The sequence below is a fragment of the Acipenser ruthenus genome, chromosome 26 (genome assembly GCF_902713425.1).
Source record: "Acipenser ruthenus chromosome 26, fAciRut3.2 maternal haplotype, whole genome shotgun sequence".
In the NCBI taxonomy this organism is placed as follows: domain Eukaryota; kingdom Metazoa; phylum Chordata; class Actinopteri; order Acipenseriformes; family Acipenseridae; genus Acipenser; species Acipenser ruthenus.
In genome coordinates this window covers 11,739,441-11,763,216 of record NC_081214.1, presented here as the reverse complement: position 1 = coordinate 11,763,216, position 23,776 = coordinate 11,739,441, and the positions used below count along the sequence as shown (strand labels likewise).

Below are 23,776 nucleotides of genomic sequence, written 5' to 3'. Positions count from 1 at the left end.
TACGCCACAGCAACTGCACCGCCTACACAGAGGGCCACTTTGTTTACACAGAGGAGGGGAGCGTCCACTCCGCAGGATAACTACTACAGAACCCTTCAACTGCAAGACGGTGCCTGTGAAGGCTCTGCCCAGCCGGGACTGTTGTAAAGACCCAAAGTCATTGGCAGGCCGGGACTTCGGGAGCAACAGCAGTAGGTTAGTTTGGGGTTTGTTGATCCCAACCAGTATAGACAGGGTAACATAGTGTAGTAGGTAAGCCTAGAGAGCACAGCACACATCCATCATGAAGCTTGATGGGCACAGCACACATCCATCATGAAGCTCGAGGAGCACAGCACACATCCATCATGAAGCTTTGAGAGCACAGCACACATCCATCATGAAGCTTGATGGGCACAGCACACATCCATCATGAAGCTCGAGGAGCACAGCACAGTTCCATTATGAAGCTTGGAGAGCACAGCACACATCTATCATGAAGCTCGAGGGGCACAGCACACATCCATCATGAAGCTTGGAGAGCACAGCACACATCCATCATGAAGTTTGGAGAGCACAGCACACATCCATCATGAAGCTCGAGGGGCACAGCACACATCCATCATGAAGCTCGAGGAGCACAGCACACATCCATCATGAAGCTTGGAGAGCACAGCACACATCCATCATGAAGCTTTGAGAGCACAGCACACATCCATCATGAAGCTTGATGGGCACAGCACACATCCATCATGAAGCTCGAGGAGCACAGCACAGTTCCATTATGAAGCTTGGAGAGCACAGCACACATCTATCATGAAGCTCGAGGGGCACAGCACACATCCATCATGAAGCTTGGAGAGCACAGCACACATCCATCATGAAGTTTGGAGAGCACAGCACACATCCATCATGAAGCTCGAGGAGCACAGCACACATCCATCATGAAGCTCAAGGAGCACAGCACACATCCATCATGAAGCTTGGAGACCACAGCACACATCCATCATGAAGCTTGAGGAGCATAGCACAGCAGTAAAGTAATTTAAAATAATAAGCTTGTTTGTTTAGTGTTCGTCCCTGTTGGTTAGTGTCTGTTCGTTTTGTTTGTTTGTCTGTCTGTTTTGGCCAACACGACGTTTTCTTTTACAAAGTGTTTTTGTCTGTTTAAACTTTTTATTTGCAGTGTGTGATTCTTCCGGGTCTGACGTCTCCACGCAGGCCAGTTTGCCACATATGGTCATATTGTTTTGTTTTTGTTAAAACTCGAGCAGCTGCATTGTGCACAAGCTGCAAGCGGGATAAGACATAACTTGAAACACCAGTAAACAGGTAATTGCTGTAATCAATTGTGGATGATACAAAAGTATGAATCAGTCTCTCAGCAAACTCTTCCTGTGTGATCAGCATTTTTATTATTAGCCCCTCTTCCGTGCATACATTCATAAGCATTAATACAAACAGCACACATAGCAGCTGGGTTTCTTACAACCGCGCGTGTGTGTGTGTGCATATGTGTGCGTGTGTGTGTGTGTGCGTGCGTGCGTGTGTGTTTGTGTGTGTGTACTGCACAAGGTTCTTTATCAGCTCGGCGGCACATTTTTTTTGACACCGACTCTGGAAATAATTACATTACTGTATTTAACATGAAATTTTTCATCTCAGTTAACTGTACCATAGAATAGCTTACAAGCTCACAATACAGCGAAATAAAATAAGGAAATACCTACATTAGAAAATCCATATGTTATAAAACAGTTTAGTTTTGATAGTATAGGCACCTTTCTTACTGCAGCTGGTATGTCGTGGGTCCAGTTTCGTTTTTTTTCTGTGCGCTTCAACCAAATGCTATCAGCACTGACAATGACTGAGTAGCTTTCAAATGTTCTTAATTCTTACTCTGATTGGCTGTAAAGGTAACAAGGCTAACCATAGATTGGATAATGCTTTGTTGGGTGGATTTTTCTTGTGTACTATTGTAGCAATTCCCATGCTACATAATGTGGGTGTAAGTCTCACCCACCTGTCCCTTTAATTAGGGTCAGTAGCCTGGCCAGGTTAAAACTTCATTTCCCATAGTTCCTTGCAACCCCCCTGTTCATCCTCTCTCCCCATTGGCTCATTCAGATTTCCACCCCTCCAATCTCAGAGCTCCTTAGTAGCCAGCACTTGTATTAAAGCTGGCTAATCAGGCCTGAGGGAGACTCCCTTTCTCAGAGGAATCCATTTAACTACAGCATTTTCTCTACTTAAATTTCAGTGAATCCATTATTATCCTTAGATAATTCCAGTGCATCCGTTCATTTTCTTTTGTCGCTGCACTTTGTCTAAACTCCTCTTTTTGTTTTCACTGTTACTTGTTTAAGTTTAGCTGTTTTTCTAGGTCTGTTTAGTGTTTGTTGTTTTATGTGTGACAGCCTCCATTTTTTCCTGATTTTTTCCAAACAACTGTTCACCATTCAACTCAACACTACTGGACAGTCTCAACAATTTCAACGTACTCAATGTTTTCATCCTTCTATAATCACCATCATTTCGGGACATTTTGCTGGACTGCCTTATTTGTGGGTGAGATCATTTCTTTTTTGTTTGGATTTTTTCTACTTTAATTTGATACTTTGTTTCCTGTATTTTTTCTCTTACTTTGTTATTTTGTTACTTTGTATGGATTTCAATTACCCTGCTATTACTGGACTTGTTGGGCCTACCTGTCATTTTCCCACCATTGCCATAGAGACTGTTAAATGTAATTGTTTCCACAAGTCACTGTTTTTCATCTGTATCTATTTATTTATCCTTAGTCTTTATCTGTGTGTGTTGTGTTTGTGAGTGGGGGTTTATTGGAGACCCTCCGGACACTACATTAATTTCTATTTGGTGATACTGTTTAGCCTTCTGTTTGTCTCTACCTACTTATCTGTTCCAGCTTTTCTTGCCTGTTACCTGCAATTATTTGAATTCCTTTCTTATCATTATTCATTTCATTCATTTGTTCATTTTTTCATTTGTTGACATTATTGTTCACAATAATAAACCGATTGTTCTTGAAATTGACACCTCTGACGTCCCTGCTTTTGCTGTCTGTCACTCTTGCTGACTTATTTAGCTATAGGAATAGGGCCAGTAGTATCTCCTTAGGGAGGACAGTGCAACTGCTTCTCAGTTGTGCAGAGTGATCGTTACAGAATTGGTGGCCCGTACGGGGACCCTTTGTGTCATTAAATTCAAATCTAAATTCATCAGTTTAAATTGTTGGGAACTTAATGTCAGAAATGGAAAATCAGACCTTGACTTCGCTAAACTTCTCTGAGATTGGAGATAGACCCCATGTGACTATCAGAGAGCCTATCACAGAGAGAACCACCTGCATTAGTGACCTGTACATTACACAGGAAGGGGCAGATCTTTCTGGAGGCGATGATGATGAAGGGAGCCTTACTGACAGTGTTGCGATAGGGCAATTGACTGAGCACTGTTCCCATCTCACTGACCGTGTTGAGCAACTGGAAACACAGCTGTCTGAGTTACAGGAGAGCAGCATTAATCGTGAACAGGTCCTGCGAGGTTACATCGAAGGACGCTTCACAGATATGGAGAATCGAAGGCAAGAGGCCCTTGACAAAATGGATAAGGAAGTGGTGAAGTGCCTGAAACGCCGCGATGTGCTGTGGGGAGAAGAGCTTAAAAAACTCTTCAAAAAGACCAGAACCCCTCGTCTGCCACTTTCTTTGCCGTCTCTCTCCTCTAGAAAGCAGTCTGCACCCCAACAATTCTCCGTTGATGGTGGGTCTGCTGATTACCATGGCTCCAGAACTGAAGGAAGTCTTTCCCAAGCAAAGCTGCCCATTAAAATCAACTTCCCAGAGTTTGGCGGGGAGGCCAGCAGCGATGCCATTGACTTCCTGGACAAATGTGATGAATTCCTAGCGCTACGACCCATGACAACCTATGGCAACCATGTCCAGTGTGCTGAAAGGCTCAGCAAAGAGCTGGTGGTTTGCAGAGCGCAAGGGAATCCACTCCTGGGAACAGTTCAAGACTGTCTTCCGTCAAGCCTTTCTGCCGTCTGACTACCAGACCGAAGTGGAAGACCGACTCCGCTCCAGAGTCCAGCTGCCTGACGAGCGAATCCTTGACTTCGCCTATGACTACCGTGCCCTTTGTCTGCGCTGGAAGCCAGACTTGGAGGAGTCTGAAGTGGTTCGACGGATTCTCAACAGCTGTAATCCCAAAATGGCAAGCTGTCTGAGGAGAACGGTGAAGACAGTGAAAGAACTGGTGCGCATCGGGACCCAGGTGGAGAGAGACAACGCTGCTCAGCGGGAATACTGGGTCAAGTCAAACTCCAGCAAAGCCTTTCAGGACAAGAAGAGCCATAAAGGAGCTACGAAGAAGCCGGCAGAGGTCAGCATGGTGAGAAGCCAGGAGAAGAAAAATATAGTTCCTGCTGCAAGCCTGACTCTGCTGATCGTGGATGTGGGCGTTCGAGGGCTCCAAGGGCCTGCAGTCCTGGACACTGGGAGCACCTTCACTCTAATGAGAGAGAGTCTATGGAGGAAGATAGCTCATTCAGGGGAAGAGCTGGAGTCTGCACAGGACCAGTATTTCATGCTGGCGGATGGACAGTCACACCAGGCCAAAGGTCAAGTTCGCCTCACTTACCTTCTCCACGGAGAGATCTGGTTTCTAAGCACATATATCCTACAGGATCATCACCTGACGTTTCCCCTTGTTCTAGGCTTGGATTTCTTGGAGAAAACTCATACCCAGATTGACATTGTCAATAGGCAGTATGGTGTCAAACATCAGAAAGATTTCTCCTACCATCCTTTTTTGCCACGGTATGAGGCGGAAGCTTCCTGGGACAGGTCCTTATCGAGTGTCAGCCTCTACTTCCATACATCTTGCCAGCCACCTACCACCTCTGATCCAAAGCCATGCCAACCGGCGACGGTGACCATGACCATCACTTCAGCTGAACCATCTCCTGTCGAGCAACAACTCCAGAACCTCCAGCAAAAGTGGTCATCAGTCTGCACTGATAAGTTGGGAATGACCATCGTCACCTGTCACTCCATCTCCACTGAGGACGAAGTCCCTGTTCGGGGTCGACTGTATAGAGCGTCTCCACTGAAGAAGGCTTTAATCAAGGAACACGTCCAAGACATGCTTCTGGACGGAGTTATAGAACCATCTAACTCCCCATGGTCCTCTCCAGTGGTGCTCACAGAGAAGAAAGATGGTGGTTACAGGTTCTGTGTGGACTACCGAAAGCTGAATGCCAAGACCATCTTTGATGCATACCCCATGCCCCTCATTCATGACATCCTGGAGTCCCTGAGTGGTGCTGCGGTATTCAGTTCCCTTGATCTACGCTCGGGTTACTGGCAAGTGGCGATGGACTCAGCAAGTAGAGTGAAGACTGCGTTTACCACACCCTTTGGTTTTTATCAATTTAATGTAATGCCATTTGGGTTAAAAAATGCTGCAGCCACTTTTCAACGGCTGATGGAGAGAGTGTTAGGAGACCTCCGAGGGAAGATCTGTTTCATCTACATAGATGACATCATTGTCTATTCACCAAACTCAGCACAGCATCTTCAAGACCTCGAAGCTGTCTTCCACAAACTTCATCTGGCCCGTCTTACTCTCAATCTCAAAAAATGCCACTTCTTTAAACACACTCTCCATTTCCTTGGTCATGTGGTTTCAGGTGAGGGTGTAGCTGCTGATCCCCACAAGCTCCAAGCCATCCAGGAATATCCCATTCCTACCAACTTGAAGGAGGTTCAACGGTTCCTAGGTTTGGCAGGGTGGTACCACAAGTACATCCCCAGGTTTGCGGATATTGCTGCCCCACTTAACAACTTGAAAAAGAAAGATGTCCCCTGGAAATGGACAGGAGAGTGCCAGAAGAGTTTCAAACTCCTCCAAGAAGCTTTGATCAGTCTTCCAGTCCTCGCTCACCCGGACATCAACAAGACGTTCCGAGTCTTTACTGATGCCAGCGATGTAGGACTAGGAGCGGTTCTGACTCAGCTAGAAGGAGATGATGAGAGGGTAATAGCTTACGCCTCCAAATTACTGAACTCTGCCGAAAAAAACTACTCCACATCTGAAAAGGAGTGTCTCGCTGTCGTGTGGGCAGTAGAAAAATGGCGGCATTATCTGGAGGGGATGGAGTTTGAGGTTGTCACTGACCACGCTGCACTCTCCTGGGCATTCAATAACCCAAAAACCTCTTCCAGACTGACCCGTTGGACTCTTCGCCTACAACAATTCACTTTTACCGTTATTTACAGGAAAGGTAGTCTGAATCTTGTACCTGATGCACTCTCCAGAGCTCCACTTGTACCACCTTCAACTCCTTCTGCATCAGTATGTGCTAGCAATGCCCCTGCGAGTAGCATGGATCTTCCCACCACCATGGACCAGATTGCGGCCGCTCAGTCCAAAGACCCAGCTATCTCTGACATCATCAATGACATTGCTTCCAATACTGCCAATGATAACCGCATCTCCTTCATCCAACAGCAGGGACTTGTGTATCGCCGGGTGCCCATTCCTAAACAAGGATTCCGATACCAGCTGGTTATTCCGGAACAGCTGACGGATTCCTTCCTCCACCACTACCATGACAACCCTTTGGGAGGTCACCTGGGCAGGATGAAGACCCTGTTGCGCATGCTGGAGGTTGCATGGTGGCCCTCCATCCGTAAGATACATGGCGCCACATAAAGGAGTGTCAAACCTGCCAGAAGTACAAACCGTCCAACACCAAACCTGCAGGTCAACTCCAGTCCACTACTGTGAAGGTGCCCGGAGAGATGCTGGGTCTGGACCTAATGGGACCTTTCCCAAAAAGTAAAAAAGGTAACACTTACATCCTGGTCATTGTTGATTACTTCACAAAGTGGGTTGAGCTGTTTCCATTGCGGGACAGTAAGACCACCAAAATTGTGAACATTTTGACGCAGGAAATATTCACTCGATGGGGAACACCGCAACACATTCTTTCAGACCGTGGACCTCGGTTCACGAGCCAGCTACTCGCAGAGGTGTGCAAGACCTGGGGAGTCGTACAAAAACTCACCACCAGTTACCACCCACAGACCAACCTGACAGAACGTGTGAACCGCACCTTAAAGACCATGGTTGCATCTTTCGTCGGGAAAAACCATCAGCTGTGGGATCAGTGGCTAAACGAGTTTCGTTTCGCCCTCAACACCGCCAAACATGAAACCACTGGCTTCTCTCCTGCAGTACTAGCGCTCGGAAGGACCATCAGAGGCCCCTTGGACCGATTAATCGCTGTTGCTCCTGCTCCATCCACCAATCCCTACCAACTGCTAGATCGCCAGCAGCAGATTGCCGAAGAGGTGAGGGATCACGTTGCCAAAGCTCAGAAACGGCAAGCTCGGAATTACAATGCCCGGAGAGCACACTGTCAGTATGAAGAAGGTGAGTTAGTCTGGATAAGATCTCACCCCTTATCTGATGCCTCTGGAAAGTTTTCCGCAAAACTTGCCCCTGAATGGTTTGGGCCAGCTCTTGTAACCAAGAGACTTGGACCCAACAACTACAAAGTCAAGTGGGGGGAGCCAGATTATTTCAAAGAGGATACTGTCAATATTGTTAATTTAAAACGCTACTATGGCGTTCATCCCTTGACCTACAGTGTGGGGGGGGGGGGGGGAGAATATGTAGCAATTCCCATGCTACATAATGTGGGTGTAAGTCTCACCCACCTGTCCCTTTAATTAGGGTCAGTAGCCTGGCCAGGTTAAAACTTCATTTCCCATAGTTCCTTGCAACCCCCCTGTTCATCCTCTCTCCCCATTGGCTCATTCAGATTTCCACCCCTCCAATCTCAGAGCTCCTTAGTAGCCAGCACTTGTATTAAAACTGGCTAATCAGGCCTGAGGGAGACTCCCTTTCTCAGAGGAATCCATTTAACTACAGCATTTTCTCTACTTAAATTTCAGTGAATCCATTACCATCCTTAGATAATTCCAGTGCATCCGTTCATTTTCTTTTGTCGCTGCACTTTGTCTAAACTCCTCTTTTTGTTTTCACTGTTACTTGTTTAAGTTTAGCTGTTTTTCTAGGTCTGTTTAGTGTTTGTTGTTTTATGTGTGACAGCCTCCATTTTTTCCTGATTTTTTCCAAACAACTGTTCACCATTCAACTCAACACTACTGGACAGTCTCAACAATTTCAACGTACTCAATGTTTTCATCCTTCTACAATCACCATCATTTCGGGACATTTTGCTGGACTGCCTTATTTGTGGGTGAGATCATTTCTTTTTTGTTTGGATTTTTTCTACTTTAATTTGATACTTTGTTTCCTGTATTTTTTCTCTTACTTTGTTATTTTGTTACTTTGTATGGATTTCAATTACCCTGCTATTACTGGACTTGTTGGGCCTACCTGTCATTTCACTGTTTTTCATCTGTATCTATTTATTTATCCTTAGTCTTTATCTGTGTGTGTTGTGTTTGTGAGTGTGGGTTTATTGGAGACCCTCCGGACACTACATTAATTTCTATTTGGTGATACTGTTTAGCCTTCTGTTTGTCTCTACCTACTTATCTGTTCCAGTTTTTCTTGCCTGTTACCTGCAATTATTTGAATTCCTTTCTTATCATTATTCATTTCATTCATTTGTTCATTTTTTCATTTGTTGACATTATTGTTCACAATAATAAACCGATTGTTCTTGAAATTGACACCTCTGACGTCCCTGCTTTTGCTGTCTGTCACTCTTGCTGACTTATTTAGCTATAGGAATAGGGCCAGTAGTATCTCCTTAGGGAGGACAGTGCAACTGCTTCTCAGTTGTGCAGAGTGATCGTTACACTATTGCCTAGTAACTGAAGACATGGTATTCTGGGAGATGTAGTTTTAGTGGATATTTTAGAGGAGAGTTTGTGGTTCCAACCATGTTCTGAAACTCCATAGTCCATATCATGGTTGGCTATGTTAATAGCTCATGGTATAACCATCAGAAAAGTAGGATGGAATCAGGGATTTCTTTCTCACTGCAGGATAACCATTCACCTTTATATTTATTGCAGGAAACATTTAGTACTACCAACAAACAGCACACTAGTAGACATGGCATGTATAAAAGTCTGCTAAAGGTTAATGGTTTGTCACGCTTCAATCAATCTTATTAACAATAAATGTCATTTCTTAGAACAGAATTCAATTGAATTCATAATGCCACGTCTCCTTTATCCGGTCGATAACAGAAGTATACGCTGCTGCCCCACTTCTGTCATTTATTGGGTTTCGCTGATAATAAATTACATCTGTACTTTGTTTGACCTTCTTTTCAGTCACTGTGCTTTAGCATTTCTTTGTCATCAAGCTGATTATGATTTCCATTACAGGAGAGTAGATGTTAAAACTTCATGCTGATTTGAACTCCGCTCTCGCAAGATAAGCACCAAATAAGACGTAGCTTTATAGTAAACTAATGTGATCCATCTGTGTCTCCATCCATTTACGTTTCCTTCCATATGATGATGTAGATATCCTTCTGCCTATTGTTAATGGCTGAAGTGTAATGCTGGCTCCAGGGATCAGCTTATTTTGCCTCCCCAACGCATCAGCACACACAACGGCTGCGATGCTGGCTCCGGGGATCAACCACAGTGCGGTATCCCCAGCGCATCAGCATGACAACCGTCTGGATTGAGAGAAGTAGGGTACATCTCTGGGGTCTTCAAGTGGGCACCTTCCATCCTCGGTGTATCGTCGACTAGCCCACAACACCTCAAAAGGGCTCGATGGTGATTCTGGCGTCCCAGCATCACCCCCCCCTCTGTCCCCCACTCAACTCAGCCCAGTTCACTTACCCGTACATCAGCGTTTCTTTCTTTCTATTGTGTTTGGTGGGTCTCTCTACCAGTGACTGCCAGAGGTCAGGTTAGGTTCACCACACTGACAGCTATGGTGGGGTTCTGTACAGTGACTGCTGGAGGTTAGGTTCACTGCACTGACAGCTATGGTGGGGCTCTGTACAGTGACTGCTGGAGGTCAGATTAGATTCACCACACTGACAGCTATGGTGGGGCTCTGTACAGTGACTGCTGGAGGTCAGGTTAGATCCACTACACTGACATTCAGTTAATGACTGAGCTGATCATGCTGTTTTTGTTGTTTTATAAATCTCTAGCAACGCACCACACTTTCAGTATGGAATAGCCCAACCTTAATAATGTAATATCAGCTTACATGACACCTTTCATTCAAGCTGATCCCAACAGGAGCACAGCAGACCCATATAAATAATGACAATTCTGGAGCTGTGTGGCACAGTGAGTTAATGTACCTGGTCAACCACTTTGAGAGCACCGCAGACACACCGTTCAGACCCTGGAGTTTCAGAACATGACAGTATTATTATTATTCATTTCTTAGCAGACGCCCTTATCCAGGGCGACTTACAATTGTTACAAGATATCACATTATACATTATTTCACATTATACAGTTATCACATTATTTTACATACAATTGCCCATTTATACAGTTGGGTTTTTACTGGAGCAATCTAGGTAAAGTACCTTGCTCAAGGGTACAGCAGCAGTGTCCCCAGCGGGATTTGAACCCACAACCCTCCGGTCAAGAGTCCAGTGCCCTAACCACTACTCCACACTGCACAAGCGGTCATTGTGGTGCTGTGAGACCAGCAGCAGTGGTTGTGGTGCTGTGACAGACCCAGCAGCAGTGGTTGTGGTGCTGTGACAGACCCAGCAGCAGTGGTTGTGGTGCTGTGACAGACCCAGCAGCAGTAGTTGTGGTGCTGTGACAGACCCAGCAGCAGTGGTTGTGGTGCTGTGACAGACCCAGCAGCAGTGGTTGTGGTGCTGTGACAGACCCAGCAGCAGTGGTTGTGGTGCTGTGACAGACCCAGCAGCAGTGGTTGTGGTGCTGTGACAGACCCAGCAGCAGTGGTTGTGGTGCTGAGAGACCAGCAGCAGTAGTTGTGGTGCTGTGACAGACCCAGCAGCAGTGGTTGTGGTGCTGTGACAGACCCAGCAGCAGTGGTTGTGGTGCTGTGACAGACCCAGGGCAGTGGTTGTGGTGCTGTGACAGACCCAGCAGCAGTGGTTGTGGTGCTGTGACAGACCCAGGAGCAGTGGTTGTGGTGCTGAGAGACCAGCAGCAGTGGTTGTGGTGCTGTGACAGACCCAGCAGCAGTGGTTGTGGTGCTGTGACAGACCCAGCAGCAGTGGTTGTGGTGCTGTGACAGACCCAGCAGCAGTGGTTGTGGTGCTGTGACAGACCCAGCAGCAGTGGTTGTGGTGCTGTGACAGACCCAGCAGCAGTGGTTGTGGTGCTGAGAGACCAGCAGCAGTGGTTGTGGTGCTGTGACAGACCCAGCAGCAGTGGTTGTGGTGCTGAGAGACCAGCAGCAGTGGTTGTGGTGCTGTGACAGACCCAGCAGCAGTGGTTGTGGTGCTGTGACAGACCCAGGAGCAGTGGTTGTGGTGCTGTGACAGACCCAGGAGCAGTGGTTGGGCAGCAGTGTGGAGTAGTGGTTAGGGCTCTGGACTCTTAACCGGAGGGTCGGGGGTTCAATCCCAGGATGGGGGACACTGCTGCTGTACCCTTGAGCAAGGTACTTACCTAGATTGCTCCAGTAAAAACCCAACTGTATGAATGGGTAATTGTATAAAAAAATAAATAAATAATGAGATATCTGTATAATGTGATATCTTGTAACAATTGTAAGTCGCCCTGGATAAGGACGTCTGCTAAGAAATAAATAATAATAATGGTGGTGGTGCTGTGACAGACCCAGCAGCAGTCACTGTGGTGCTCTGAGAGACCCAGGAACAGTGGTTGTGGTGCTGTGACAGACCCAGCAGCAGTCACTGTGGTGCTCTGAGAGACCCAGGAACAGTGGCTGTGGTGCTGTGACAGACCCAGCTGCAGTGGTTGTGGTGTTGTGACCCATGCTCAATGAAACATGCACTAAAGTTCAAAGGGGTGAAAGCCACCCTGGCATTGATGGATACGAGATGCAGTGTACATAGAAAGCATTGTGTGACCAAGCTTCATCAGGAAAGTTAAAAAATATAAATGCGTGGTTTGAGAAATGTAAGAGACAGCCCTCTGCAAGAAGCAACACGATTGGAGATTGAGTACTGAGATTTTTGTTGCGACAATTTTCAAAGTAAACTTTCTGTCGTATGTACTAAGAGAAAATATGTTAATGAAGAGAGCCGCAATATACTCATTTAAATATTTGTTGCGTCTTCTTAGCGAGATCTCTGGCATACAATGCGAGAGTCGTGCGACATTGTTCAAATAAATAGCAGGAGCTGAGTTGTGGTTTGCCGCAGCAGAGGGCGCCCGAAGGATAATGTCTATACATGCGGGTGCAAGAATCAAAATAACATTGTTTTTGTTAAATCTAAACATCATCTGTACAATGCATTCTGTTCCATCTTCATTTGAGCTATTTTAATATATAAAAAATGAATTTTAATCCCATCAGATTCTATAGTGGAGCCCCCACCTTCACCCCCAAAAAGCTTTTCATAATCATATAGTAGCCCCAAACTAAACCGGAATTTATGCAGGAATGCCCATAATTACATATTCATCTAAGGTTGAACCACAAAGAAAAACTGCTGCCGAAAAGCATTCCCTAAAAAGTCCCAAACAGCATTGCGCTTATTTAGTACATTTCACCCGAGACTTCCGACTCGTTTGCGACTATTGCGACAGGCGCAACACTTTACTACATCTACCCCTGAGTCTTAATTCAAACCTGTTTCAATTGTAAAAATGTGTACATTTAGTTATCGTCTTTATCCAAGGAGTTCAGTTTATAATTTTTTTTAAGATTTAAAAGTGTCAAAAAATAGATTTTCTAAAATCCTTGAAGAAAAATCATTCTTTTCTGTTCTTTAATTTAAACCACTTAAGTGTTTAGTGCAGATTACATCGGTGCTCATTACACCCACTGCTCAAAATAAGCCTTGCCATTACAATAAGAAGAAGCCAGACAGTAGCTTCAGCTTACCTGGGGAGTAGCCAGCTCCTGTCTGACACACGTCAGACTCTCTCAGTGAAAGAGCACATCACAAAATGAGTTCAACTCAGTGGGATATAAGTAATGGGTAATGAAGGCTTCAGGGAGAGAACCACATCTGTGCAGCATTTATTGATAAGTAAAGCTTAGTCAGTGAGGCAAAACTACTGCCTTTCAAATTCACCTTAAAATTGGGGAGCCGTGGGGCTCCTGAGTGGCACATCTGGTAAAGTGCAGGATGCGCCCTATAGCCTGGACGTTTGTAGGTTCAAGTTCAGGCTACTCCACTACCGACTGTGGACAGGAGCTCCCAGGGGCGGCACACAATTGGCAGAGCGTCGCCCGGGGTGGGGGTGGGGGGGTCGTCAGCTCACTGCGCACCAGCGACCCCTGTAGACTGGCCAGGCACCTGCGGGCTTGCCTGTAAGCTGCCCAGAGCTGCGTTGTCTTCCAATGCTGTAGCTCTGGGTTGGCTGCATGGCGGGCCTGCAGAATGATGAGAAGTGGTCGGCTGACGGCACATGCTTCGGAGTACAGTATGTCTTCGTCTTCGCCACTCCTGAGTCAGCGCAGGGGTGGTAGCAGTGAGCTGAGCCTAAAAAAAATAATTGGGAGATATTTCAAATTGGGAGAAAAAATGGGATAAAATCAATTGGCGACTACTAAATTAATAAATAAATAAATAAATAAATAGATAACGAATAAAATTGGGGCGCCGAGCCTTTTACATAATAATATAATAACACTGGGAAATGTAAGAACAAGAGGAGGCCATGCGGCTCATCTGAGCTCAGGAAATGTAAGAACGAGAGGAGGCCATGCGGCTCATCTGAGCTCAGGGAAATGTAAGAACGAGAGGAGGCCATGCGGCTCATCTGAGCTTGTCCGGTCACAAGTAGCTGATTGATGTCAAAACGTTGGCAAGCTGGGTCTTAAAGAATCCAAGTGATTCAACAACATGACTAGGTAACCCATTCCTTACCCACACATGCTGTGTGAAGAAGTGTTAACTTTGTCAACTCATTTTAAGATTTTAAAGACTTGTCTCCCTAATTCTTTGTTCTAGGCTAAATAGTTATTTCAGCCTATCCTCATAGCTCACTCCTTTAAGCACTGGGGTTGGTTTGGTTGCTCTTCGTTGGACTCTCTCCAAGGCCACACTGTCCCTTTGGTACTGTGTTCAGCAGAACTGGACACAGTAATCTCAGTTGGTCTCACCAGTGCATTATACAACCTCATCATAACCTCCTTGGATTTGTACTCTACACTTTTGGCTATATTCCCCTCACTGTAAGGACTGCTTTTGAATGGCTGCGTCTACAGTCAAGCAAACTAGTAGAATGCTGTGACCGAGCTGTTATTGTTGAGTGGCATGTGAGTGGTGACGTCACGGACCGGAAACAGAAATCAAAACACGTAAGGAATGGTGGTGGTGAAACTGAGCGCTACGGCGCTCAGCTATTTTATTAAATAACCAAAACAAGGTTTAAACAAAACAAACACCAAAACAGCAAACAAAAGGGCACGTTGGCCAAACAAACTATAACGAAACAAGTATATTTAAATATAGCAATTGTTTTTCTCTCCACAAAGCACGTCTCGCCTCTGACACTCTCCCCTTTAGCGTGGACAGCTGGAGGCTTTTATATTCTGTCTGCACGAGTTTAGTAAGGATTCGTGACTGTCAGCTAGTTAAATAATCAGTAGCTGATCAGTCACGCATCCTCACAAGGTTTTTAAAATACAAAAACAATAACAGATAATGGCGGCGACTTTTATCCGCGCCGCAAACAATAATACAAATAACAATAAAACAGTGCACATATATATAGGGGCGGGATACTCTGCCACACATGCATTTAGAATGTAATCTCTGGTAAAGGGGCCTCAGTCTAGCTGAGAGCAATATAATAGCTGTCATTACAGTATTACACTGTGCTTTTACCAGACTCTAACCTCTTTAACACAGTGTTGGAATTCCAGCCCTTGCGGGGCTCTGTGGATTGCCACCCAATTTCACTGTAATCAGTGCATTGAATGGGCGTAATCAAGACTTAGCAGACCATTTGGTGTGTTTGGTCCCCCATGAGCCTAATTACTGATTTGCGAGCGGAGAGAGCAGTGCGAGCACAGCTGTGGTTAGGTTTCTTTTTATTTACATTTTCATGCCAAGGGGCTGCAGAAACACTTGAGCACAGCAAAACTGTGTTGCAGATTGGACAGGTGCCGACAGGATTTACATCCCTGAGTCAAGGGGCCTTATGGGCAATCAGCTTAAACATAGCATGTGCAATCTGTATGGTGCACCCAGACTGACTGTGATCACCATTCAATACATTAATAACGCCCGAACGCCCATTCAATGTGCTGACTACAGTCAAATGGGCTGGACTGTGGTGTTGTTCCACTCTCTTTCTGTAATGGTGTGATACTGTCACTGTTCTCTTACACCCTTCAGGCCCCTCAAGGCCTCATATAAATGAACTTAAAGGGTTCCTGTATAATCTTTTAGTATAGGGGCCAAACAGGCCATAATTCAGACATTTAGCATATGTAGTGCATTGGTTCTAAAAACTAAAAGGGTTTGTCTGTATATTCGTCTCCCCACCGCTCCAGCTCCCACTGTGCTTATTTGTCTCACCTGTCCTGCTATGACTGTCTCTCACTCTTGTCATCTGCCCTCTCTCTGCCGCTGCTCCTCCAACCCCTCTAACCTCATCCCTCTGCCTCCCCCCCCTCTCACCCTCTTCCCCCCTCACACTCTCTCTGGTGCACTCTGGAACTGTCACTCTTCTGCTAACAAAGCTGATTTCATCTCTGCATTTGACTCCCACCTCTCTAGATTTCCTTGCTCTCACTGAAACCTGGCTGTCCCCTGATAACACTGTAACTCCTGCCACCCTGTCTTCTCTCTACGTCCTGTCCCATACTCCACGTCTCACTGGATGGGGAGGTGGGACTGGTCGTCTCCTCTCTCCCTCCTTACTCTTTTCTGTCCCCTCTCTGACCTCTCCTCACTCTCTGTTGCACCTTTGAATTTCATGCTGTCCAACTAACCTCTCCCTGTCAACTCCTGTTAATTGTACTTTACCGTCCCCCTGGACCTCTCGCTCACTTTCTCGATGAACTCAACTATCTACTCTCCTCCCTCCCCTCTCTGTCTACCCCAACTGTCCTATTAGGTGATTTCAATATCCACCTCCCAGCCACCCTGCCGGATTCCTCCCTCTCCTTCACTCCTTCAACTTCTGTCTCTCTCCATCCCCTCCTACCCACAAAGCTGGCCGTCAACTGGACCTCACCTTCTCCAGGGCCTGCTGCCTGTCCACCGTCTCTGTCACTCCCTGGACCTCTCTGATCACTATTTCATCTCTTTTTCTCTGTCTCTCCCTGCTCCTCCTATCCCCACTGTCACCTCTTGCAGTAACCTCCGCTATCTCTCCCCCTCTGTCCTTGCCTCCACCACTCTTCTCTCACATCCTTCCTATCGACTCCTTCTCCCAACTCTCTGTAGACTCTGCTACCTCCACCCTCTTCTCCTCCCTCACCTCCTCCTTCGACTCCCTCTGTTCCCTCACCTCCCGACCTGCTCGCCCCTCCCCTCCCCATCCCTGGCTCTCCTCTGTGCTCTGCTCAGCAAGAACCACACTGCGATCTGCTGAAAAGAAATGGAAGAGAACCAAACTCCCTGCTGCCCTAGACCTCTACCGCTCCCTCCTCTCCTCCTTCTCCTCTACTCTCTCCTCTGCTAAATGTTCTTATTTCCAATCTATAATCCACGCCTCCATTAACAACCCATGTAAACTATTCTCTACCTTCTCCTCCCACCTAAACCCTCCCCCCTCCTCTATCTCCTCTGATGACTTTGCCTCTTTCTTCTCTTCTAAAATCTCAGATATCCGCAAACTCTTTAACACCTCTCCCTCCCCCCCACCCCCTCCTGCTCTAACACCTACACCAACGGCGTCCCCTACTAACTCACCCTCCTTCTCTCCCCTCTCAGACTCTGACCTCTCCTCCCTGCTCCAGGGCCACAAACCCACCCCATGTGCCCTGGACCCCCTCCCCACTCACCTCTTTCAAGCTGCTGCTGCTGCTCCTGCTCTACTTCCCTTCATCTCCTCTCTTCTCAACACCTCTCTCCTTTCTGGTCTCTTTCCCTCTGCCTTCAAACAAGTCTCTATCACTCCCCTCCTCAAAAAACCTACCCTCGACCCCACCTCCCGCTAGAGCTACCATCCTGTACCCCTCCTACCCTTCATCTACAAAATCCTTGAGCGGACTGTACACCGCCAGCTCTCTGCTTTCCTGTCCAACCACTCTCTGCTCGACCCTCTCCAATCTGGCTTCCGCTCTGCTCACTCCACTGAAACCGTCCTCCTGTCTGTCACTAACTCACTAAACTCTGCCCGAGCTGCCTCTCTCTCCTCTGTCCTAATTGTCCTCGACCTCTCTGCTGACTTTGACACTGTCGATCACTCTATTCTACTATCCTCTCTCGCTGACCTGGGAATCTCTGGCACTGCTCTGACCTGGTTCTCCTCCTACCTCTCTAATCGCACTTACCAGGTAACCTGGTGTGGAGCAACCTCCACACCTCATCGCATCCTATGGTTTCTCATACCATTTCTATGCTGATGATGCTCAGATTTTCCTCTCCTTTCCCACCTCTGACTCTACCATCCCCTCCCGTATCTCTACCTGTCTGTCTGCTAACTCCTCCTGGATGCACTCACATCACCGCAAACTCAAACTCTCTAAATCTGACCTCCTTTTCTTTCCCTCCTCCTCCTCTGATTTCTCTATCTCCATTCCTCTGGAATCTACCACACTCTCTCTCCCTCCTCCTCAGCTAAGAACCTCGCAGCCACCCTGGACCCCTGCCTCTCGTATTCCTAGCACATCTCCACTCTGGCACGCACTTGTCGATTCTTCCTGAGCAACATAAGAAGAATCCGACCCTTCCTCATCAACTACGCCACCCAGTTCCTTGTCCAGGCCCTGGTACTCTCCCGCCTAGACTACCGCAACTCCCTCCTGTCTGGCCTCCCTGCATCCGCCACCCATCCGCTCCAGCTAATCCAGAACTCCGCTGCTCGCCTGGTGTTCTATCTGCCTCGCTTCTCCCACGCAACTCCACTGGCTCCCGATCACCGCTCGCATCCAGTTCAAGACTCTTGTACTCGCCTAAAGATGCCTTGACCAGACTGCACCCAGCTACCTCCAGACCCTCATCTCTCCCTACACACCCACTCGACCTCTCCACTCCTCCTGCACTAGAAGACTGGCTGTACCTCCTCTACGCTCCCCTGCCTCCAGAGCCCGTTCCTTCTCCACCCTCGCCACGCAGTAGTGGAATGACCTTCCTACAAATGTCAGGACTGCCCAGTCCCTGACCACTTTCCGGCGCCTCCTCAAGACTCACCTCTTCAGACAGCACCTGTAGAACTCCTCTTTTCCCTCTGGACACTTTATCACTCTTCCTTAAAGTGCTTTACTTGCACTTATCTGCTCCCTATTTTACTGCATTTAATCCTGTACTTTACAGAGAACTGTACTGTAATCTGCCACAAGTGTTATTCAATCTGTAGTATTTTGCATTTAATCGTATCCTGATGTAACTATCACTGACACTGTTATCTGCTCCGATATTGAATTGTATTTTGTCATATACTTGTACTTACTAGAACTGAAGTCATTGTATTTTATCTTGCTCTTAATTGTATTAATACTTGTACTGTGATTCTTGAAATGTATTTTTTGTTTACGACTGTAAGTCGCCCTGGGTAAGGGTGTCTGCTAATAAATAAATAATAATAATAATAATATTAATATTATATGATTGGTTTCTGTGTCAAATGCATGGGTTCGCTTATACATATCATTGGTTAGTGGATTGCGAATTGGAACCCAGAAGTGGGGATCAGGAATTTTCAAGCCCAGATTAAATATATTTTCAAGTATCAGAGAATGATTGTGTACATGAAATATAAATAGTTATTTACCAGCCCAGGGAAACAGTCTGTTCTTTCCAGGTAAAGAAAAGCAGTGCATGTACTTCTCATCCTTCAAAGCTTTGCCCTTAGCTTTCATTCTGCCATTGTGTGTGTGCATTATATCAGCATGCACGCGCTGCAGCCTTGCTAATGTGCTGCTATCAGCACAGTCGTGCCTCTGCTGTAATCATCCTTGTGCTGCTGCCTGGAGCTATCTGGAGGAATTACAGCATCAAACCTGCCAGGGCAAACAGGACAAAACTGTAGAATGATGCTTCTAATGGATGATAGCCTTTATCTCGGATCTCAGGGCTACCATTGTGTCTTCAATCTAAATATAGTATTGTTTTGTTTTTCTACCATTACCACTAAAAATGAACATGAACTTGATCCTAAGTACTGATGTTTCCACAGCATTCTTGCAGTTCTCTCATGCTTTTCCCACGGTTATACTCTGCATTTACCACAGTTACTCTGGTTTGCCATGTTTTTTGTTTTTTTTAAATATGCTTTATCATACCTCATTATTCTTTACAATGCTTGCCTATGCTTTACCATGCTTTCACTGTGCTTTATTACACTTTGCTTTGCTTTTACTACAGTACATTTTTATAAGGGGACACCCACTCAGTGAATATTGTGTTTGGCCTCCTTTTATTATTATTATTATTATTATTTGTTTATTTAGCAGATGCCTTTATCCAAGGCGACTTACAGAGACTAGGGTGTGTGAACTGTGCATTAGCTGCAGAGTCGCTTACAATTACGTCTCACCCGAAAGACGGAGCACAAGGAGGTTAAGTGACTTGCTTAGGGTCTCACAATGAGTCAGTGGCTGAGGTGGGATTTGAACCGGGGACCTCCTCGTTACAAGCCCTTTTCTTTAACCGCTGGACCACACAGCCTCCTCGTTCCCAAGTGACTTTTCATACCATGTACAGGCTTTCCACAGCAGTCTGGGAGACATCTTCTGTCATCTAAACAACTCAGCTTCAACAAAACAACAGCACCCCCTCCTCAACTAGCTCCTGCAAGCTCTACTGGATTCAGAACTGGGCTATGGACTAAGGCTGCAGTCACACTTGGTCCATTTCAAATGGACTCGGCCTGGTTCGTTTCCTTTGAAACAATGTATCAATGAGCTTGCTGTTCACACTTATCTCCGAGCAAAAGGACCGAATTAATTTGGTTCATACATTATATATATATATATATAGTGAAGGAAAAGGGCGAGGGCCCTTTAAGAAAACAGCCCCAGACAGAAAAAACTACACGTTCCAGAAAGCTCAGCATCAGAGTCGGGAAGGGGCGGGGCCTGGGGATATATAGGGAAGCAGACAGAACAAGCCAGTGTGTTGCGGTGGGGAGACATTCCCGGACTTGTTTGGCGTGCTGACCGACTATTACAAAGACCAGCTTTATAGTAGGTAGTTACGCTACGCTGTATTGTATAGGTTTTCCAGTTTTGTTCGCTTTTGACTGTTTTGTTTAAAGTGTTTATTTTACGACTGCATTTTCTAGCGTTTCGTTTGCACTGTTTAGTTTTCCTTTGTGTGGGAACTGCCCCGGAAAATAGCCGGGAATTTTTTTATTTTGAACAGCAGCGAAAGTTTAATCGCTGTCCCGGAGTATTACGCCAAATTATTTGGGTCTATAACGTGTGTGTACGGGGGAATCCTGCAAGTTAAAAAATAAATAAAAACACACACAGGACACGGGTGGGGTAGGCAAAACACTGTTTATTGCGACAAAGTTCTTGTTTGGAGCTCGCTGAAAACGTGCTCATTGTCCATTGGATAAGAACATAAGAACATAAGAAAGTTTACAAATGAGAGGAGGCCATTCAGCCCATCTTGCTCGTTTGGTTGTTAGTAGCTTATTGATCCCAGAATCTCATCAAGCAGCTTCTTGAAGGATCCCAGGGTGTCAGCTTCAACAACATTACTGGGGAGTTGGTTCTAGACCCTCACAATAAAAAAGTGTAAAAAAGTGCTTACTATTTTCTGTTCTGAATGCCCCTTTATCTAATCTCCATTTGTGACTCCTGGTCCTTGTTTCTGTGGGGCCTCCTTCCTGTGTGGACATATCAGGGAAACCAGCCTACCATCAACCCGCTCCAGGGTTACAGCAAAGGGAACGCAGTGATCACCTCTTTGTTCCACTCCAGCCTCCCGTCGGAGGGAGCACAAGGAATACTTACCTGTACTATTATGGCTCTCCAACAGAGAGAGCCCAGCGACCCCCTACATGTTACTGTTCTGGATCTCCAACAGAGGGATCCCAGCGACCCCCTACATGTTACTGTTCTGGATCTCCAACAGAGGGAGCCCAGCCACCACCTACCTGTTACGTTCCGGCTTCCCAGTAGAGGGCGCACAATGACCACCTACCTACACTGTTCCGGTTGTCCAACAGAGGGAGCCCAACGAATACTTACATGTACTGCTTCGGTTGCCCAGCAGAGGGAGTTTAACAAGCACTTACCTGAACTGTTCCGGTTGTCCTGCCGAGGAAGCTCGTCGGCCAGCAGTAGTCTGATTAGCCTAGTGAGGGTTCAAGAAATGAGAAAGTTAGCCGCCCGCACAGGGCCAGTGTCAGTGTAAATTAAACAACCTTGTATTGTAAATGTATATATATACACACACACATACATATATGTATATGTATGGCAGCAGTGTGGAGTAGTGGTTAGGGCTCTGGACTCTTGACTGGAGGGTCGTGGGTTCATTCCCACGTGGGGGACACTGCTGCTGTACCCTTGAGCAAGGTACTTTACCTAGATTGCTCCAGTAAAAACCCAACTGTATAAATGGGTAATTGTATGTAAAAATAATGTGATATCCTGTAACAATTGTAAGTCGCCCTGGATAAGGGCGTCTGCTAAGAAATAAATAATAATATATATACAAACACACATATATATATGAAATAGTTAGTGCTCCCTTCTGTTGTTCTGCGTCTAATTTGTATTATAATTACATTGTGATTATCATTCAGTTAATGGCACCTGCAAATGTTAGCACACAATGCACTCTCTTTGCACCCTGCTGTTTAGTCCTCATTTCGTTGATATTTAACCAATGGAATCCAATGATTCCCTCAACATTCTGCACGCTACATTCTGTGCCTTCCGCGAATCAGACAGAACACTTCCAAATGAAGTAATTAAGTATTTAACAACATGCAATTAAATGCATTAACTGTGACTGCATTCATTTGAATGCAACCTGGAAGCCTCAAAAATACACCTCAATTATGGACATCATGGAAACAAATACTGGATTAGCAAAAGGTAGTTGTGTTTGGCTTTGAATCACTAAACTGAATTCATTTTATTTAGATAGATAGATAGATAGATAGATAGATAGATCATTTTTTTAATTTTTAAAATAACTTTATTAACAAATATTATTCACTATTACAAAAACCACACATCGAAAAAAAAAACTCCATTTACAAATTCTAGACAATTTTCACACACATTTACATTGATTTTTGAATTTTTTTTTTTTAAACATTTACCTTCACCTTCTCGCAATTTAATTATTCACAGGTTCATACATAACTGTCCCTCCTAAATTGAGCACAGCACACCCTTTATTCCCCAAACAAATCCAGTTGGTGCACCAGTCTATAATAGGTGAACTCAAGTCTGATTCGAGACAACACCAGCACCTTAAACACCAGCACCACATCCCCCATCAGCACCACATCCCCCGTCAGCATCACATCCCCCCGTCAGCACCACATCCCCCCGTCAGCACCACATCCCCCCGTCAGCATCACATCCCCCGGTCAGCACCACATCCCCCCGTCAGCACCACATCCCCCGTCAGCATCACATCCCCCCGTCAGCATCACATCCCCCCATCAGCACCACATCCCCGTCAGCACCACATCCCCCCGTCAGCACCACATCCCCCCGTCAGCACCACATCCCCCCGTCAGCACCACATCCCTGTCAGCACCACATCCCCCCGTCAGCACCACATCCCCCCGTCAGCACCACATCCCCCCGTCAGCACCACATCCCCCCGTCAGCACCACATCCCTGTCAGCACCACATCCCCCCGTCAGCACCACATCCCCCCGTCAGCACCACATCCCCCGTCAGCACCACATCCCCCCTCAGCACCACATCCCCCCGTCAGCACCACATCCCCCGTCAGCACCACATCCCCCGTCAGCACCACATCCCCCCGTCAACACCACATCCCCCGTCAGCACCACATCCCCCCGTCAGCACCACATCCCCCGTCAGCACCACATCCCCCCGTCAGCACCACATCCCCCGTCAGCACCCCTCTCTCCCAGTTCTTCTGGCTCTTTAGTATTGCCAGTAACAAGCAAATAACAATGAAATATGGTTTCTCTGCTATTGCAGAAAATACACTTATCAGAATCCTCTTGTTGGATAATTGCAAGTGGCCATAACGGTGTGCAACACTCTCCACTGTAAGTCTCCTACTCGCTTCTATACAAAGCCCTCCAGACTGGAACAATTGCCTTGTCTACAATTAATTTTTCAAGCCAATATGTGTCTGAAAGTTCCTTAATGTTTTTAAAGTGTTTCATTTTCACACACAGTCTATACAGTTCTTTCTTATCAATTTCACTGAAGTGCATTCTGTAACGGTCCCCAAACTGTAAAAGATTCCCTGGGCTATCCCGACTCTGCTCTACAGCTGGTCTAGCCTGTATCTCAAACCCTGGGGGCTCTAACTCTAGGCTGACTGTACCTGTAA

General features: G+C 46.2%; 1 protein-coding gene across 1 annotated transcript in view; it reads left to right on the top strand.

Moving 5' to 3' along the window:
- Nucleotides 1-23,385, top strand: part of LOC131701795 (uncharacterized) — a 58,649-nt gene extending 35,264 nt beyond the window's left edge. Inside the window, exon 3 of the mRNA XM_059001728.1 lies at nucleotides 22,737-23,385. Within this exon, the coding sequence (XP_058857711.1) occupies nucleotides 22,737-23,385 (649 nt within the window). The remainder of the gene's footprint in view (nucleotides 1-22,736) is intronic.
- The last annotated feature ends 391 nt before the right edge of the window (nucleotides 23,386-23,776 follow it).